This window comes from Spizellomyces punctatus (genome assembly GCF_000182565.1).
Source record: "Spizellomyces punctatus DAOM BR117 chromosome Unknown supercont1.12, whole genome shotgun sequence".
Classification (NCBI taxonomy): domain Eukaryota; kingdom Fungi; phylum Chytridiomycota; class Chytridiomycetes; order Spizellomycetales; family Spizellomycetaceae; genus Spizellomyces; species Spizellomyces punctatus.
In genome coordinates this window covers 860,040-877,160 of record NW_015971548.1, presented here as the reverse complement: position 1 = coordinate 877,160, position 17,121 = coordinate 860,040, and the positions used below count along the sequence as shown (strand labels likewise).

Genomic DNA, 17,121 nt, shown 5'->3' with positions numbered 1-17,121 from the left:
GCAGTCACGTTAGAAAATAGTCACTTGAAAACCTAGGCTGAGGCAGGCGACAACTTGGACGCTCTCCTTTCCTTCCCTTCAGCATGCCCTCACTCCATCCGTCCAGATCCCAAGGCCGACAAGGCCGAGCAACCACCGCTTTTATCCTCATATCCATTATCCTCCTCCTCGCAATCCTTCCCACGGCTGCGGCACAGGAAAAACTCCTATATAGAACTCCCAACAACACTCTACTTGTGTACGCCTGCAATGCGGAAGACGCTTGCGAGGCGTGTTCCCCAGTAGAAAAAGTTTGTGCATGCATCTGAAAGATAATACCATGCTTATCTTCTAATTAATATATCCGAATTCTCCTTTTTTTAGTCCCTCGATGTATGTAAACCTACAGGAAACAAGGAGCCGATAGCCTGCAAGCCAATCGATGCAGTCAACCTCAATGATACGAAAGAGCATGACAAGAATATATGGTGGTCTCCAGAAGACGTAATACCACTTGATCCAGGAAAGGACCCAATCTTACCAACATGGAGAGAGTGTGATCTAGTGGCTGGTATCGAATCGTTTCGATTTTTCATGTTTGAGGTATGAGTTATTGGCCTCAAGGCTTGATAGTTTGTGATCTTGTGCGCTAAGTGAACGTCGATACAGGTTGTAAATATAATGATTTTGTTAGTGGCGGGTATTGTAGTACTTTGGAGACGGCGGCTCATGTCCACAGAGCAGTACAGGCGGATAGCAACCCGGCTTGCAGCTTAATCCAGATATACCTTTGGTCCGTTTATTGAAGTATTTGTTCGAGATCTGTTCCGGAGAGATTGAGTTCTTCGACATTATGTAACGGCGAATCTTGCTAGTCTCGCATCAGACAACATAAATACAAATATAGACAATCTTCTGGTCAGTTTGTACATTACAAACAAATACGACCACATCATATAAACCAGATGCTGGTTGAATGACGTGGGAGGTAGTAAAGAAAATAATCTTTGTCTACAAGAAGTAATCAGGGGCCGGTTTTCTGCTTGGAATCCCTCGTGCCTCCTGTCCCCAGGGGAAATCAACCTTGCATCAGCACAAGACCTATGCCATTGGGTTCTGGCTTCTCAACCTACCTGCGGCGCCGCCTCAAAAATCTTGTAGTTCTTATTTAAGAGTTCATCTAGTTCCAGAATGGCAGCGACATTCCCACATCTACCAGATTCCAAACTCAGTTTTAATATTCTTTGAACCAGCGTCAGCGTAGGTATCTGACTTACCTATAGCAGTAATTTGGCGCCGACCATACTGTAACAATCGTGTTCTTGAACATTAATTTATAACCCTCCATGACTAATTGATGTGCTCGAGCTATTAGCTCGAGGTTATTGTTGTGTACAAACTATTTCAAGTTTGCTTATTATTTAGTGCAACGCCCTGACCAACAGCACAGTGAGAACTCACGTTGTCGACAATATCACCTCCAAAGAGATAGCCAGCACCTCTTGGACTTAGGCCCCACCCATCAATTTCTATTATGAAAATGTCAGGATCGTAAACACAGTCGTTGACAAATGATCAGTCATACCTTCTGGGTCAGACCATAATAGATCACACATCGCACCATCATGTGGGACTTCCTGCTTCCTATCTATTGTTCGTATCTTTGAACAAAGGTTCGGGTTAACGGAGGCCACGATCATTTGCTGCAAGGCAAGATTACCAACCTGATCCAGTGTGCTAATAGCAGGTGATAGACCACCATGCACACAAAAAATTTTGTCGTCGATAATCGCCGACAGACTCAGGTAATCAAATATTTCGCAACAATATCGCCACACATTCACAGAACCGTATTTTCGGAGGCATTCGTCATAGAACCCATATACTTGGGTAATTTGTCGGCTTTCATGGTTGCCGCGGATGAGTGTTATCTGATCACGCAAAAAAAATGTGAGTTTGGTGGAACTTTCTTTATGAGTGATGGAAATCGGCACATACCCTATCTGGGTATCGGACTTTTAAAGCCAAAAGCAATAAGAATGTTTCGACGCTGTAAAACCCTCGGTCGACAAAGTCACCTACAAGGAGTAACACATCAGACTTTAACCCAAAATTCCAAACGGTAGCCCATCAGTTGGATTACCCATAAATAAATAGTTTGTCTGAGGACATTCTCCTCCAACTTTGAATAGTTCTTTCAAATCATAAAATTGTCCGTGTATGTCCCCGCATATCTAGTTCAATCTGAGATCAATATACAGGAAATGCTGTAGCAGGTGAACACAGCGTGATCTCTCTTCTTGTTGGGTTGGGTCCACGTTCGGACATTTTATAAACAAGGAGGATCCAGACTTGTATTCTCTGATATTGCAATCACCAAACATTGCAAATCCCTACCGTAACTGGCGCGTCCACTCTCTGGACGTTGCTCTCCTCCACCAAAATCTCTCGCGCCTTGATGCAGAGTTCTTTGACCTCGCTCTCTCTTATGATCTCACACCGCCGTAGCTGCTCTATTTGTCTACCCATGAACCGAGTCAGTAAACGCCCTCCATAGACAAACAATCTTGGCTTTCCTCACCTGTCCAAGTCGCTGCCCATTGCAGGGGTATGTGTATATCCAAGTAGGAAATTCCGCCCAAATCTGTAATCTTGTAGTTGCTTTGGAAAGAGCGATGGAGGAAGGGACAATATCACGTTATTGTGTGATTCATTATCCCAAAAATGGTAAATGAACAAATGACGTTGAACAGTAGTTTCCGTTTATTTTTGGAACGAGGTTTTTGTTTACCTTTTTGCAGCAGCTTGCTTGCGGGGGAAGGGGCGCACTTCCTTTTACTGCGTGGAAGGCGTGAACGGGACATGCCAGGAACTTGAACGGATTCCTTTAGCCAGAGTATTGGAGATATCTCCTACGTTCTGTTTATTTTTGCATTGTGTTGATAACGATCTTTGTGGCGAGCTCCTTTTGAGCGAACGCTGCGCAGTCATGGGTAAACTGCAGTTTACGACACGAATTTTACACCGACGACTTTGCTATATCGCCGCAGCACTGGGTGTCCAGCTCTGTCTCCTCTTGTTTCTCTCGTATCGACCAGACACATTCCGCGACATTTGGCCTTCGCGACCAGAGCCCCAAAAGACTCGACCAACAGTACGGCAACGACCATGGACGGTACACAGCACAGGTCAATCACTTTGTGCAGATCGCGGGCGACTGCCGAAATCTTGGGAACTCGCTCCTATTGCTGAAAGCGGAGAAAGAGGGGCTCTTGTCTTTCCCGAAATGACTGGAATGCGTTGGGCGCAGCAGGACGAGCTTGTTATTGAAGCGGCGACTGTGTGTGCCTGGCTTGTTGTGGTGGACTGGGGTGACGGTTTGGTAGAAGCACCATACTATACGAATGGGACGGACATGTCCTCTCTTCCTGAGCCCATACCGCTGTGGCCCCCAGACAGCGTGGAAATCCGTGCGATTGGCAAACACTTTACGGTACCAGTACACATGGATAACAGCCATGTTGTAGTAAAAGGTTCCGGAAGGCATAGTGTCGATTACAGAGTGTACAATGTGGTGCTTGATTTAAAGGATCAGGACACTTTTACATTGGACGTGGTATTAGAATGTAAGTATAGAATGGCGATTGCTTGCCTCTTGAGACTGTCACTCAAAGCATGGTAATTCCCAGACACCGACTACCTGTGGAATTACGAAAAACCTGCACACGTTTTCTGGGCCCCAACCCCCCTCCCTATTTATGTAGACCGCAAATCCCTCCGCTATATCCCCGCTCTCGTCTTCACTACAAGCCCGCAAACCCATCCCGCCGTTAACCACGAGGTCTACACGTCACTCCCCCCTTGCACCACCGGCAACAATCCTGGACGCTGGGTGCCAGTTCCTTTCCTTAAACCTACAACGTCATTGAACCTGACATCCGAACTCTCGTCGCCCAATGCACCCGATTTGGTGATGGAATCGTACACTTCGTACACCTACCTCCCATACACATGTCGTTATGTACCCAAGACCTACCCAGATTTCCGCAAAGATTGTTTGGAGCCTCATCACCCATTCGTCCATCTGTTTGGCGACTCGAACGTTCGCCGTGCAGTCAAGGCTATAGGAACCGATGGAGCATGGTGTAAAACATGGTTTGATGAAGAGTCTAGCAACTGCCAATGTACTGACTGGCATTTAGGAATTGAGGGGTAGGTGCATGTCGCTCTACGTTCCCTGTCTGTACCTGATAGCTAACATTGGTGCGTCTCCTTTTTCCAGACTTGACCCTGGTCGCCCTGACAACTCCCTTCATCTACCAACCCAAGGACCTCACACAGACGTCTCGAGCTGGCTCTACGTTTTTCTGTGGAAAGGTCTCAATGACTGGGGTCCAAACTGGAAGGAAGCTCTGAGTTTGGAACACCAGCCTTCTGCCATCCCAAACTACGACCAGATTCCCAAGAAGACACCAACGTCTGTGGTCATATCCCTGACGAACTGGGACGCAGCCTATGGGTCCTATGCCTCATACGTTGCGTCCATCCCGACCCTTATAGATCTGCTTAAAACCACCTATGCCCAGCGCAACATTCCAATCATATGGCGCCCTGGACAATACTTTGGTGGTAGGGCGGATACAACCGAAGGAGACAGCAGACGACGCTTCAGCAGACTGCGAGTGATGGCCTTCAATACCGTCATGGAGAAGGCCCTTGTGGACGCATTTGGAGCAAAGGTTTGGGATGTGTACTCAATTGGTGAAAGTTTGGATGTGGGTGCCAGAGAAAAAGCGGTGACATGTCCGAGTGGACATGCGGGAAGGGATATCGTCGACATGGAAAATGTGGTATTCATGAATATGTTATGTCCTATAGTGTAGTGATTTATATTGTTGTTTAACCGTTAATAGTAGTAGCTTCCGTTACATTAATAAACGCGCACAGTCTTGTTATTTCTGGTGCCGTTCAAAAGTATAGTAATTTAAGAAAACGTCTCAAAACATGTTTGTACACAGAAAGGAAAAACACATTGACGGCATAAATCTCCTATCCCAACCGTCTCTACAGTCCAAACCAAGACAAGAAGAATATAATAAGACAACCTCCAAACCGCCTACAAAAACTAATTAGGTAATAACGTCAGAAAATCCAACAAAAAAGCTAATACTTGACATGCAACAAAATTGTCCAAAAGACTTTCAATCCCTTCCTTTCCCAATTCTGAACGCCCCTTTTATGCCTTTTCCACCCTGGAAAAATTGGCTCCAAGTTCTCCGCATCAAATTATTGCGGCGTTGCTTGGTAGGATTCTGGTCATCGCTTTCAGGAGTATACCCAGGTCCTACCGTCGCGTAGCCTCCACTAGATCGCACCCCCGGCCGTGCAGGTGGAGACGATGGGAGTGGTACATTCCATTCACTACGATCGCTCACCCAAGATGATATACTGGATCGCGACGGATACCGGTTCAGAAGCGGGGCCGAATTGCTGAAACTCGATGTACGGGGAGGTAGATACGTGGCACCATTTTCGTTTCTGTGAGGGTATTTACCTACGTGTCCACTTCCGGAATTCATTCGACTTGTACCTCCCGGTGATTGCAACCAAGAGTCATCCTGAGCCTTGTCCGACGCCTTTTTGGGGGAGTCTGGATCGTCAGTGCTACCATCCTCGGAGAGGCGATGCAGGGAAGAGGACGAGTTTGTTCCTCCGCTGCTCAATCCGGTCACTGCAGGATCAGACCAACCTCGACTGGGTACAACGGGCGGCGGTATCGAATGGTGGTGCACAGGAGAGTGTGGTGCAATACGGACATTCTGATACTCGTCGGTGGCTCGGAAGTCTGGATCAAAGGCGGAGGATTTGCGGCGGAACTAAGGGAGCCAAGATTAAATCAGCATAACCCGAACCCAAACGATGCTGCCAGAACATGCCCAGCGAAGGACATACCCCTTGAAGGTCAGGTACAGATTTTGTAGTGGGGAGAGGTGATACGCCTCCTGCCTCAATCAGGGGCGTCAGAACGTCCAATAAGCGCAAATCCACAGACCCTCTTCTGTTGAGCGCTCCCTTGGGATGCTGTTGCTCGGTTCCAACCGTACCGTAAGTATTTGGTGGGCCCGCTGGAATCTCCCCAAAAATGTCAAACCGCAAATCCACGCTCGATTGCCGCCAAAAATGACGCTCTTTCTTCCGCGCGTTAGAGACAGTCTGTTGCGTCTGTTGCGCAGAGTGCGACCTTTCCCGCCCAACAAACGCATCAGTTTTTGAAATAATAGAGTTCATGGTGTTTATTGATCCTGCAGAACTGGTACGTCTCAAGTCCAAGGCGTCCATCGGTGGATCCATATAAGATTCGACGGAGGCGTCGCCTTCTCCCTTAGGTGTGTCTGGTGTTGACCGTCGAGCCCACGCTGCACGGGCTAATCGGCTCAAGGTCTCTGCCCACACCGCACGCTCCTTCTCACTCGTTGCACAAAAGTCGTAATACTGATCACCCTCGCTGTTCTTTAGACGCCACGCATTTGGCAAAACGCCTGCAGAGGGAATCTGCTTAATGATGGATACGTGATGTTGGGATATGACATGATACTCACTCTCACCATTACCCAGAGGTATGAACTCGCAAGAAGAGAGCGACAGACAGAACTTTAGGGTATATGCCGTCATTCTCCGCGGTTTCACTACGTATATGTACTCGGGAAACAAGAAGACACCCTACGCGGCTGTTAGCAACATAGTAGGGCTGCGTCCATTTGTTGCATATAGAGTAAATTACCCGATAGCGAAACTTGACGGTGTACTGATCGTGATTAACTACATAAAGCGCTCCACTGAGAACCAGATCTCCGACTTCCAAGCGACTTGGGAGGTCAGCATGTGCACTCTCCAGTCTTGAAAAAAACCGATCAGTCCTCTGCATGTTTTCCATCCTCCACTACAATTGTAATCTATCAATTGCCGTCATATGAAGGGCAAATCGGAACCAACAATACCTTTGCAGAATCGATTTCCAGTGCGACATTCTGCATAACTGTATGCGCAGCAAGAAGAGCATTAAACTGATCAGAGTCTACCGGTGTCGCTTTAATCATTTCCTGTTTCCGACGTCAGTATCATTGTTCCAAATTGGACCCACAAAGCTGTGGTGACCTACACTGAGGAGGAGGGGATATCGACATAGCCTTTGTACCGGCTACTCGAGCGAGTTGCTTAGTCATGACTGCTGGACCTAAACTGTTGCGCGTCCATTCCCACCTTTATAAGATAATCCTTGACGTCCAGCTTCGTTTGAGCTAGTCCGCGAAAGTCCCGAAGAAACGTTACCATTTCCGGTCGGTTCTCATATTCTGTCAAAATTTTGATTGCTCCGTCATGGTGGGTGCAGTATTGGGAATATACATCAAACCGTTGTTCCTATCATACAATAGTGATTAACTTCCTCAGAGTTGTCCGTTTAGAAACCTTTCAAGAACATACCATTTCAAGAAAGACTTGAGACATGGGAAGAATCGCATCTTCGGAAGCTTCGTTCGCAGTGTTAATCGCGCTTTCGAGCAATAATAGAAACTCTTGCTGAAACTTGTACAATTCGCTGGCATTCCGCATCAAAGAGAATTTTTTGTCGTTCGGAAGCCAGGAAACGGCATTCAAGCGATCAAAGAAGCTCTGCAAGTCCATGGTGAGCTCGTATATCAAACGTCAAGCAGTGAGATTTCATACCTCAATTAAAGTCCGCAAGTCGTTCACATACATCCTTTCCGTCTCCAACAATTCGTTAACTATCATTGCTCGCTTTATGGTCCGATCATCCTCAGATTTTCCTTCACTGAGTATTGACGGAGCCCTGACAGCCACCGTTGTCGGTAATATTGGATCTATGCTCTTGGGTAAGATAGGACCAACATAGGGCGCCTCAGCATGGCGGATTTCCCTCGGCTCGTCGACAAGGGGAGTCGAGTTGTCAAGTGATCCTGGTGGCGAAGTCGAAGGGGCGGCAAGATTGACAATTGCGGATGACGAAGAACTCTTTGCTAATGTTTGAAGAGCAGCGAGATGATCGTCTTGATGTCCATTGAAGGAGAGACGGCGTGTTCTGATCACATCTAAAATCGTCTCCGCCACAGTTTCTTCTGGCGAATCCTCACTCGGAGGCCCCAGCGTGAATCCGACTGCTACGGACTGTGGTCGTTTCTGACTCAAATCCCTCGCGAGTACTCGCTGATTGGGGACAGCGGAGGAGCCCGAAATGGAAGAGCCTCCGCTCGTCCGCCGAGTGTCGTGGTCGTGGCTAAGACGATGTGTTGATATGGGAGTGATCTGGGCCGCCCGTTCTCTTCGTTTTGACACATCCTTCTTTGACACCTCTCCATAGCCGACGGTCAACATCTGCGCTAGTGATTCCTTCCCAAATGTCAGATCAGGTAAGATCGGAGGAGTATGCGGGCTTTCTAAATCGGATGCTCTTTCTGCTTCAGAGGACTGCCCATTTCGCTCCACCCGTGTCTCAATTTTGCCGGGGACAGTACCGTGCCATTTAGCGGGATCAGTCATGTCCAAGTTCACTAGACAATTGGTCACGGCTACAGCCGCTGTCATAGCGCACTCCCGCTCCTTCCCACCGCTCCTGTGTCTGACACGGGGTGGACAGGACAGGTATGAAAAGGGATGCTACTCCTTTTCGCCTCGGGTCGATCAAGATTCCGCCAATATGCCGAACTCGACGGTCACTTTGCGGTGGCCATTCATGAATATCCGGCAGGCTGAATCTTTTGAGAAAGCTGGATATCACGAATCAAGCTTTGCTTTTTGATTTGAGTATTCCACCAAGTACCATAAAACATCCAGTTTGGTAGCGAGCTGACGGGTGGCTTTTGAAAGAGACAATGCAAGGGCATGGTTTGAGCATGGACATGGGAAGCGGGACAGAGACAACTCTCCGGGTGGTTAAGCGAGCATACCTTTTAGGACGTCAGCCCGTTGTTGACAGTACTTGCAGTCTTGTGGTCTGCCGATGCCGTTCACCCACAAGAGAAATGGGAAGAAGGCAGGCTATGGAGAATAATAAAAAAAAAAGGAATTTCAACAAGGGGGGAATATTCGGTGGAAGAGCAGCCAGGCCGACTTGCAAATTGCAGAAGGGAGGCGCGACACGAGAAACGTTATTCCAAATCAGGTTAAATGAGTCTTTAATGAACTTTATCATCCCCTGCAGGTTTTTTACGATCGACATTTGCATTGGTGGAATATCGCTTTGTAGGGTGGAGATGTCACTTTTGCGCAAAGGCAAACGTCAAATGGCGGCAATGGGAACATGGCAGATATTTTGCAGGTCAGCATCTCTGCGCATTCCGAGATGGTCTTTTGCTCATGTTTTTGTGCTTATTCCACACGTCTCTTTGGGTGCTGGTTGAGGATGGGAGCTTTTTGAAAAACAGTTGATTGCTATGGAGTTGAATTCATCTGTATGTACACTTTTGTAATGCAGTGCGCACGTTCAAGCAAAACGATTCCAAAAGCAAACGGAATCGCTCGTTGGCGGGTTGCTTACGAAAGACCGACACGCCCCGCACGTGATGTTTTCCTTTAAAAGTTTCAACTGCTCCCGGGAACCCTGCGTTATCGATTTCCCCCCCACCGCCCATTCCCCAATTTCCAATCTTTTTTCAAGGAAATCATACATTGGTGTGGACATTGGTGTTGTGCAGAGTGAGACGCATTATTGGTGAACGACAGTAGAAAGAGCACGTCCACAAGTGTCCCACGTCTCCGCTTATCCATCCACTTGCCTTCATCAGAAGAGAACTGGCGTGCGTGTCCATTCTCATATGCCCCACAATTCATTAGCTTGAAGGTTCGTTGAGCAGTCGGCAAGTGACCGAGCAAGTACCCAACTTGAACGCAAGTGTGCACGTCGTGCACGTCCCCGTTGCCACACAAAGCAAGCGCGCTGGCTCATGTGCTTACCAAGTGTACCTTTTTCATATTTCAGGAAACCACTTAAAAGAGCGTTCTCTTTTTAATAGCATCGTTTTATCAAAAGACGTTTTGTCAAAAGACCCATATTCGATCGAAAGGTTTTCTCCCCAAGTGACTGCCAGTTGTTCCCGGCAAAGTTACCCATTATAGATATGTCGAATCAATCGTGGCAGAGAAATCTGCCAGGCCAACAAGGCCAACAACAACCTGGTCATCAGAGCCAGCAGCCAATCCAACAGCAACTCCAAAACGCCCTTCCATTCTTAAGCAATCAAATCGGCCTTGGTCAACCCGGAAACCAGCGAATGAATCCATTGGGTCCTCTCGGTAATGCTCTAGCTGGCGCTGTCAATCCATTACCAAATGTCATGCCGACATCAGCTCCTGCTGGAGCTCCATCCCAAGCCAATGCTCTGCAAGCGATGCTTCAACAGCTTCAGCAACAGCAACAGCAAATGCAGAGGCCTCAGTCTCCTGCCACACAGCAGACCGCGACTTTCGGTCAGCAAGGGCACCCCGCATTTGGTCAACAGCAAGCACCAGTAGCTGCCGTGCAAGGCTCTCCATTTGGGGCATCAGGTGCCACCGCAACAGGATTGCAGCCTGCTGCCCAAACTCAAACCGCTACAAATGTTCAGAATTTGACGCCACTCCAACAAGCGCAGCTCCAACAACTTCAACAACTCCAACAGCAGCAGCAATTGGCACGGCTTCTCGTGGCGCTGCTTCCGAATGCTCTTCAGGGGGGAAATTTGGGAGTGCAAAATCAGCAGCTTCCTCTGGGCCAGGCTTTAGGAGCGGGTCAGAATGCTGCCATGCTCAACCTGACCGGTGCACAACAGCCAGGCATGCCTGGCACTGCAGTTGCACACAGTGAAGGTAGTGTGGATGATCGACGTGGTCGAGGTGCCCGAGGCGATGGTGATTATAGAGATCGTAAGAGAGATTACCGGGATGACAGTAGGGACCGAAAAGGTCGCAGAGACCGAAGCAGGGAAAGAAGTCCTGATCGAGGCAGACGGCGCTCAGACCGCAGGCGAGATTATCGCAGCGATAGTGATTCCGATTCCTCATACTATGATTCCAGGTATGGTTCCCGAAGGAGCAGCCGGGAGCGCGGCCGGAAGTCTTCGCCATCTTCAAGGCGGCCAGGAAGTCCCCCTTCGTCGGATATGCAAGAAGGTTCATTGCAAACACGTCATTTATGGATTGGCGATTTACCACCTGACGCAAATGAAGCCGAGCTGCGCCAAGTGTTTGAGCGACATGGAGCCATTTCCGAAATCAAAATCTTACCTACTAAGAAGGGCGGGCGATCGTCCTGCTTTCTAGCATATGCCACAAAGCAAAGTGCGACTAAATGCATGGCAGCAGAAAATGTGATTCGCGGCAGACCCACAGTATGTCGTATCAATAGCAGATTCCTCAACGTTGTTGAGCCAGATGAGCATGAGCTCAAACACAAGCAAGGTTTGTACGCCCAAAATCCAGTATCCACATCCGTATTTGCCGATTGGCAGCCAACGTTTATACATGATGCCAACGTCAATCATTTGTTCTTTTTTTAAATCAGCTGGCTTCCGGGAACAAAATGCTGCTCAGGGCTACTTGCATGTGCGGGGATTGAGGCATGGCATTTCCAGGGAAGACTTGATGCAAGAGTTCCATAAATTCGGAAAAGTGGTGGAGGTCCGCAAGAAACCAGACTCTGACCAAGCCATCGTTGAATTTGAATCAGCGGCTGACGCAACAAAAGCCAGGAACCTTGTCAGGGTATGTTATTGTCCATTTCTGCCACTTCTGAAGGATGCTGCAGTGGGCAAGCCATGAGAAGCCATAAAATTTAACCTTCTGATTTCATGCTCACAGGCCACTGAACTATGGGGTCCAAGGGCTGGCGTTGAGCTTTTGAGTTTTGGTGCTGACTCCCAGATTTCAAGATTTGGCGGTGGTCCAGATGCCGGTCCGGGACAAAAGAGTGCTGTTCACATTGTAGAGAAGTCCGGATCTGTTCCACACCGTCAATTTGGATCATCAAGGGGAAATGACGACACATCTAAGCCAATGCAACGGACGTTCCGCGAAAAACGCCCACAACATGAAACGGCATCACTTTATCTTCCAATGGTTCCTCCTGACTTGGACCGTGGGGAACTTGCTAGGGTTTGTGAGCCATTTGGGCCAATCGAGTCCTTACGTATTATTCCCGGAAGGTATACACAGCACTCCATGGCATTTGTCAACTTTTTTAGCATTGAATCTGCCAAGAGCGCGCTGGAAGACTTGACCGGGAAATATTTGTTTGGTATGCGCGACCCAATGAAAGTGGAATTCGCCCAGAGCACAGGTGCGCGACGCCGCGATAATGCTGGGCAACCAGCACAGACAAGCCGATTTTCTACCAATCCCCGAGATGGTGCTTCCCATGAGCCGTCACAAAAGACTGAGTCCCCAGATGCGCCGGCAGTTGTAATTCGCAATTTCAGTCAGAGGCTGAGTGGTCGTGAAATTTCCGAGAATCTTCACAAAGTTCTTGGTTCAAAGTTCTCAGCGAAGAAAGATATTGCCCTCTTCAATATTGCTTCTCTCGAGAATTGCTATGCGGTAGTGACTCCATTGAATCAATGGGAAGCAGAAAATACTGTCCGTGATTTGGACAACATGGAGTTCTTTGGGTCGCCTCTCTCTGCCCAGTTGTCCACCGTCCGAGATGCAATGAGTGGAGCATCAAATGATCTCAACACTGCCAATATTCTCGTTAGCATGAGCGAAGTTCATCGAATCGTTCCGATTGTTACATACCAGCCGGCGTCAGAGGACATCTTTGAGAAGATAACGTATGGCGTTCTGCATGTAACGAACTTGCCTCCAAGTATCACCCAAAACATTCTTACAACCGAATTTGGCAAGATTTCACCGGTGTTGTTCTGTGAACTGACCATCCATGACGGTGTTGGAGCTGAGGCTTTCCTGGGGTTTGGAACCAAAGATGCAGCTGTCAGCGCCAGAGCTCAAATGAACAATACCGAACTTGAAGTACCAGGTTTTGATAAACGACCCGTTCACATAGAATATGCGGAGACGCACACATCCCTAATTCGTATCCGTACCCGCGGACACATTCCGCGGGAGGAACTTACGCGAGTTTTCAGCCGATACGGCACTATCAAGAATCAATTGCATGTGCTGGATGACCTGCGATCCGCGTTCATACAGTATGACACTGTCGAAAGTGCTCAAAGAGCCGTGGGAGGGATGCGCGGCGAGACTGTTGGTGGCTTTCAGGATGAGCTTGCAGTAGATTACTACGATTCGCGAGTGGAAGCTGCCAATGCTGGGGGCTTTCAAGGAGCGGGTCTATCATCGGAGGGCGGACAGGAAGCTACGGCAGCTAATGGCGAGAACTGGTACGAGCCTGGTGAGGACGATGACGATGGTGAGGTGATCATGGAGGGACACGTCATTCCTGTCATGAACCCCTCGGAAGGTCCAGCAGTTGGGATGCCATCTGAAGGTATGTTGCATTGTAATCCACAGTAGCCTAAAACAGTCTTGTGAATACGCTTCAACTCTTTGTAGACGAGAAACCTGCAACGGTAGATGCGCTCGAACACACTGCCCATCAACCCGTTGGTGGCATGGCCACGGATATGGACTACGAGCAGCAGCCCACACCAGTGGCCTCGCACGAAACTTCCGTCAGCAGCAACGTGCCGAGCCCCTCAACATCACAGGCTCCTGCTTTCCCAGCACCACAGCCAAATTTGCCAGAAAATGGCAACGGACTTCCGATACAATCTCTCAACGATTCTCAGGCTGCACTACAGGTACTGAACGGTTCTGAACCCACGGCAATGGAAATCACATCGACGGAATCCCTTCCACCACATTATTCTCCCTCCGCATTTCCTCCCGCATCACATCAGATCCGCATTGCATTGAAAACAAAGCAAGCCACAGTAGATGTTCATCTATTGAGTGGCAATCCTGCGCTTTTTTCTTCCCTCCCGGCACCACCAGATTTCATAAAGTTGACGCAGCGTTTCGTCATTGCTTCCAGCACTATTGAAGAATGGGAACCTATGCTCACTGCTGATAAAGCGAGTCAGTGGTCGGTCGGAGTTGCTCTGGCTGCCCCTGGCGAAGATTCCAGCCATTTTAGCTGGATTGTGGACTACTTTGCCTCAAAAGAGACTGGCGGGATCGCATATATGAATGGCGCAAACGTGAAAATTCTGCCTCCCAGTGCAATTGCGAACGAACTTTTGGGGAAGTTTGCTGCGGATGCGAGTATCACCCAACAGGTGTCAGCCGCGGGCAAATTTCTATTGATGGTATTGAAAGACAATGTTGAGCAGGACCAGATGCAGTGACAAACATGTATAAACAGCCGTCCTATTTTTGCGTAATAAATAATGTACATTTGAGTTTCATCGATGTGACAGACTGCTCTCATGCATCATTCTCCAGGCATTATTGTACAAAGTGTAATTGCAATAAAACTATGATATATACAGCTAATGCAAAAGAAACTGTTTCAGCCCGCTGATGTTCACAACCCGTCAAAGTACCCACTTATTCCATCTTGACTGCTTTCGTTGGAGGGGGTGCCGAGAAAGCATCCGTAGTTGGCTCATCCTCCGCACTGCGTTTTACGCCGCCATTTGATTTGAGATCTGATGTTTCGGGTTCTCCATTCTCGACACCGGGTACCTCAGTGGACATCTGCACCTTCTCTGGGCGCCTTTGAAAACGATCATTCCTCCTTCCACCCCTCTCCCTCGAACCTCGGTCGCCCCCTCTGCCTCTATGGCCGCCCCGCTTGCCTCGCAGACTCGTCCTAGCTTTCTCAGACATCAGCCAGTAGTTCATCTCCTCGTCCTTGGTGGCTGCTCTAACCGTGGTAGTTCCACCCCCAATCCCATTTGGTGCTTGTACCACACCGCCATTACCAAGTTTCTCTACGACCCGAGCCGCTGCATCTGGGTAGCTGAACATAACGGATCCCTTCTGCTCGCCGATATTAAAATTAATCCAGCGTACTCGCTCATGACGAGCAAAGAAATGCTGAAAAAGATATGTGGTTAAACACAAGGTCAATAAGTAGCTACTGGTGGTGAAGCAAGTACCTGAATGTCCTCCCGTAGCGTCATAGGCGCTACGCCTTCAAAGAAGGCCAGAGCACCCTCTGGTCGCTCCAAAAGTGCTGGACCCTGTTGCCGATTGCCATAGTTGGAGTGGGCACCTGGACGACGGAAGTCATGCCTTTCCAAATAATTCAGTTGTGGGAACTCTTCATAAGGACGCTGTACATGCATGTGGCTGCCATCCTGATCTTTCGGGCCTTCACGCAATTTCATGTTTACATATTCATCTCTAAAAACAATTAGAGTTTGGAAAGAAACTATCGAAGATGCTTAAACAGCTGAACCTACTTCATCATAATGACTAGAGGATGTCCTTGAAACTCCAATTGCATTTGGCTAACATTTTCTGCGGCAGGAATTTCCTTAAATTCAACAAAAACTGAACCCTAATATGGAGAGCAGGTTAACGAACCCGCATCATACACAGCACGCAGCCTTTGGCCACAAACCTTGAAAGCGCGATTCTCATCTCGACGAATTCTAACATTGTGCACTTTACCAAAGTTGGAAAAGAAGCCTTCGATTTCGTCGATGATGTTACTGAGCTCTGGTGGAAATCCTTTCTATGTGAAAATTAGCACTATTGCCAAGGATTTACCAAGATCGTCACTAACGTACCACGTATATTGTCTTTCTATGAACGGCAAACCTTGGCTTCAGCTGAGTACGACGACGAACCAATTTTCCGTCGTCCGATACTTCAAGAAGTTCGGCACTCTGTCTCAGCGCATCAGCGATGACCAGGGGATCGTCAGAAATTGACCTGAGTCTGTTAAACTTCAATAGAGTCTCAATAGAGACCCATCCCTCGGGGTTTTCGTTGATGGTGCTTATCAGGAACTTGTCTCTCGGAAGGTTCGCATCTACACGGAAAGCCATCAGCATGATTTCACAACCATATATGCAGCGCTACGGACTCCTCACCTCCAAAGTAGTACTCCACTTGCTTGAGTATCTTTGCTTTGACCTCATCACTCGCAGTTTCAAGGTTTACTGGTACTGGTACGGTAACCTCGTCCACGGGAACAGTAGGCTGCGAAGTCTCCACTGGAACTGGAGGAGTGGGCGTGGTTGCATGTGCAGAGTCACTGAGCGGTGTCGTTGTGGTCTCGGGCTGAACCTCACTCTCCACCTCAACGTTCGCGGAGTTCACCTCCATTTTGAACAACTGAATACATTGCAGGGCAATACCGTCAGCACCGCTTCTCCGAAAACATTGTACTTTGTAAACTTACGTACTTCTGCAAATACTGCAGCGACCGGGCAAGTGCAGATCAGCAAAGTTGGAGCACGTACAGAGAAGGAAGCAAGCATTCCAGCCGGATATCGAACCACATCAAAGGATATGGCTAGCAGTTGGCTTAAAAAATAAACTTCCAGAAAAGAGTCCTCATCGTGCTGCACTTTCCTTGATATGTTCTACAAGTAGCTTTCGAGCTTGAAATGTCGGAACATTCAAGGTTTTGGCCATATTTTACTCGCCTTAAGGAAACGTAATGGGGATGCTAGTACAGTAGAGTTGCATAACACTGTCATAGCAACATTTTTGGCACAGTCATCGACCACGAAACGTTAACCCAACTTCCAACGCGCTAACCGCTGTATAGCTGACACCATCATGGCTTTCATGCTTTCGCTTGGTACACTCTTGTACGTTGGACTACTGTTCATCAACGCTATAGCAATATTACACGAGGAGAGGTTTCTGGCACGAAGTATGTAGCAGCCAAGCTCATTGAAATTTAGTCGTCGAAGGGAGACAGAGGGCCCGTTACCGAAACCACAGGCTCAACCATGATGGTTTTCTCGCTCCAAGTTGGTCTAGGGCAAAGTTCACATCAGACGCAATTCGGAGACAAAAGCAACACAGTCAAGTATAAAGTTATCAATCTGATATCTGCCATTCGAACTCTTCTACGATGTATGTGAATAGTAGTTTTAATTCCTAACGCCCGTGACTGATCAACGGTGATAATCACAATTCGCAGTCCCCTTGGTGGCCATCAACATAATA

The 17,121-nt window shown here is 48.2% G+C and overlaps 6 protein-coding genes across 6 annotated transcripts; 3 read left to right on the top strand and 3 right to left on the bottom strand.

Moving 5' to 3' along the window:
• Positions 1-64: 64 nt before the first annotated feature.
• On the top strand, positions 65-943 carry SPPG_06704 (uncharacterized protein). Its single transcript, XM_016754907.1, has 3 exons — positions 65-290; positions 364-582; positions 649-943. The coding sequence occupies exons 1-3, from the start codon at positions 84-86 to the stop codon at positions 754-756; spliced, it is 534 nt and encodes a 177-aa protein (XP_016606351.1). The 5' UTR covers positions 65-83; the 3' UTR covers positions 757-943.
• SPPG_06703 (serine/threonine-protein phosphatase 4 catalytic subunit) lies at positions 757-2,640 on the bottom strand. The gene is made up of 10 exons (XM_016754906.1): positions 2,561-2,640; positions 2,377-2,500; positions 2,123-2,213; positions 1,978-2,057; positions 1,704-1,910; positions 1,565-1,640; positions 1,441-1,508; positions 1,257-1,378; positions 1,113-1,191; positions 757-1,041 (listed from the first exon to the last, which is right to left on the bottom strand). The coding sequence occupies exons 1-10, from the start codon at positions 2,578-2,580 to the stop codon at positions 991-993; spliced, it is 918 nt and encodes a 305-aa protein (XP_016606350.1). The 5' UTR covers positions 2,581-2,640; the 3' UTR covers positions 757-990.
• A 120-nt stretch (positions 2,641-2,760) lies between these two features.
• Positions 2,761-4,998, top strand: SPPG_06702 (uncharacterized protein). The gene is made up of 3 exons (XM_016754905.1): positions 2,761-3,605; positions 3,669-4,191; positions 4,262-4,998. The coding sequence occupies exons 1-3, from the start codon at positions 2,969-2,971 to the stop codon at positions 4,860-4,862; spliced, it is 1,761 nt and encodes a 586-aa protein (XP_016606349.1). The 5' UTR covers positions 2,761-2,968; the 3' UTR covers positions 4,863-4,998.
• SPPG_06701 (uncharacterized protein) lies at positions 4,852-9,091 on the bottom strand. Its single transcript, XM_016754904.1, has 10 exons — positions 8,943-9,091; positions 7,705-8,852; positions 7,462-7,650; positions 7,240-7,398; positions 7,139-7,177; positions 6,978-7,079; positions 6,761-6,919; positions 6,579-6,699; positions 5,932-6,518; positions 4,852-5,855 (listed from the first exon to the last, which is right to left on the bottom strand). The coding sequence occupies exons 2-10, from the start codon at positions 8,578-8,580 to the stop codon at positions 5,181-5,183; spliced, it is 2,907 nt and encodes a 968-aa protein (XP_016606348.1). The 5' UTR covers positions 8,581-8,852; positions 8,943-9,091; the 3' UTR covers positions 4,852-5,180.
• Positions 9,092-9,608: 517 nt separating this feature from the next.
• SPPG_06700 (uncharacterized protein) lies at positions 9,609-14,406 on the top strand. Its single transcript, XM_016754903.1, has 5 exons — positions 9,609-9,835; positions 9,974-11,430; positions 11,534-11,733; positions 11,830-13,474; positions 13,540-14,406. Exons 2-5 carry the CDS (start codon positions 10,113-10,115, stop codon positions 14,331-14,333), a joined length of 3,957 nt encoding a protein of 1,318 aa, XP_016606347.1. The 5' UTR covers positions 9,609-9,835; positions 9,974-10,112; the 3' UTR covers positions 14,334-14,406.
• Positions 14,338-16,390, bottom strand: SPPG_06699 (uncharacterized protein). Its single transcript, XM_016754902.1, has 7 exons — positions 16,347-16,390; positions 16,032-16,275; positions 15,726-15,970; positions 15,557-15,670; positions 15,396-15,493; positions 15,090-15,336; positions 14,338-15,027 (listed from the first exon to the last, which is right to left on the bottom strand). The coding sequence occupies exons 2-7, from the start codon at positions 16,264-16,266 to the stop codon at positions 14,536-14,538; spliced, it is 1,431 nt and encodes a 476-aa protein (XP_016606346.1). The 5' UTR covers positions 16,267-16,275; positions 16,347-16,390; the 3' UTR covers positions 14,338-14,535.
• Between the last annotated feature and the right edge of the window lie 731 nt (positions 16,391-17,121).

Coding starts and splice junctions, on each gene's coding strand:
- SPPG_06704 (XM_016754907.1), top strand. CDS start 84: ATGCCCTCACTCCATCCGTCCAGATCCCAAGGCCGACAAGGCCGAGCA. Junction 291..363: donor CGTGTTCCCCAGTAGAAAAA/GTTTGTGCATGC, acceptor TCCTTTTTTTAG/TCCCTCGATGTATGTAAACC. Junction 583..648: donor TTCGATTTTTCATGTTTGAG/GTATGAGTTATT, acceptor ACGTCGATACAG/GTTGTAAATATAATGATTTT.
- SPPG_06703 (XM_016754906.1), bottom strand. CDS start 2,580: ATGGGCAGCGACTTGGACAG. Junction 2,214..2,376: donor GAGTGGACGCGCCAGTTACG/GTAGGGATTTGC, acceptor AGATTGAACTAG/ATATGCGGGGACATACACGG. Junction 1,192..1,256: donor GCGCCAAATTACTGCTATAG/GTAAGTCAGATA, acceptor GGAATCTGGTAG/ATGTGGGAATGTCGCTGCCA.
- SPPG_06702 (XM_016754905.1), top strand. CDS start 2,969: ATGGGTAAACTGCAGTTTACGACACGAATTTTACACCGACGACTTTGC. Junction 3,606..3,668: donor ATTGGACGTGGTATTAGAAT/GTAAGTATAGAA, acceptor GGTAATTCCCAG/ACACCGACTACCTGTGGAAT. Junction 4,192..4,261: donor TGGCATTTAGGAATTGAGGG/GTAGGTGCATGT, acceptor TCCTTTTTCCAG/ACTTGACCCTGGTCGCCCTG.
- SPPG_06701 (XM_016754904.1), bottom strand. CDS start 8,580: ATGACAGCGGCTGTAGCCGTGACCAATTGTCTAGTGAACTTGGACATG. Junction 7,399..7,461: donor CTCAAGTCTTTCTTGAAATG/GTATGTTCTTGA, acceptor ATTGTATGATAG/GAACAACGGTTTGATGTATA. Junction 5,856..5,931: donor CTGTACCTGACCTTCAAGGG/GTATGTCCTTCG, acceptor TGGCTCCCTTAG/TTCCGCCGCAAATCCTCCGC.
- SPPG_06700 (XM_016754903.1), top strand. CDS start 10,113: ATGTCGAATCAATCGTGGCAGAGAAATCTGCCAGGCCAACAAGGCCAA. Junction 11,431..11,533: donor TGAGCTCAAACACAAGCAAG/GTTTGTACGCCC, acceptor TTTTTAAATCAG/CTGGCTTCCGGGAACAAAAT. Junction 13,475..13,539: donor AGTTGGGATGCCATCTGAAG/GTATGTTGCATT, acceptor AACTCTTTGTAG/ACGAGAAACCTGCAACGGTA.
- SPPG_06699 (XM_016754902.1), bottom strand. CDS start 16,266: ATGGAGGTGAACTCCGCGAACGTTGAGGTGGAGAGTGAGGTTCAGCCC. Junction 15,671..15,725: donor ATAGAAAGACAATATACGTG/GTACGTTAGTGA, acceptor ATTTTCACATAG/AAAGGATTTCCACCAGAGCT. Junction 15,028..15,089: donor CGCTACGGGAGGACATTCAG/GTACTTGCTTCA, acceptor TATCTTTTTCAG/CATTTCTTTGCTCGTCATGA.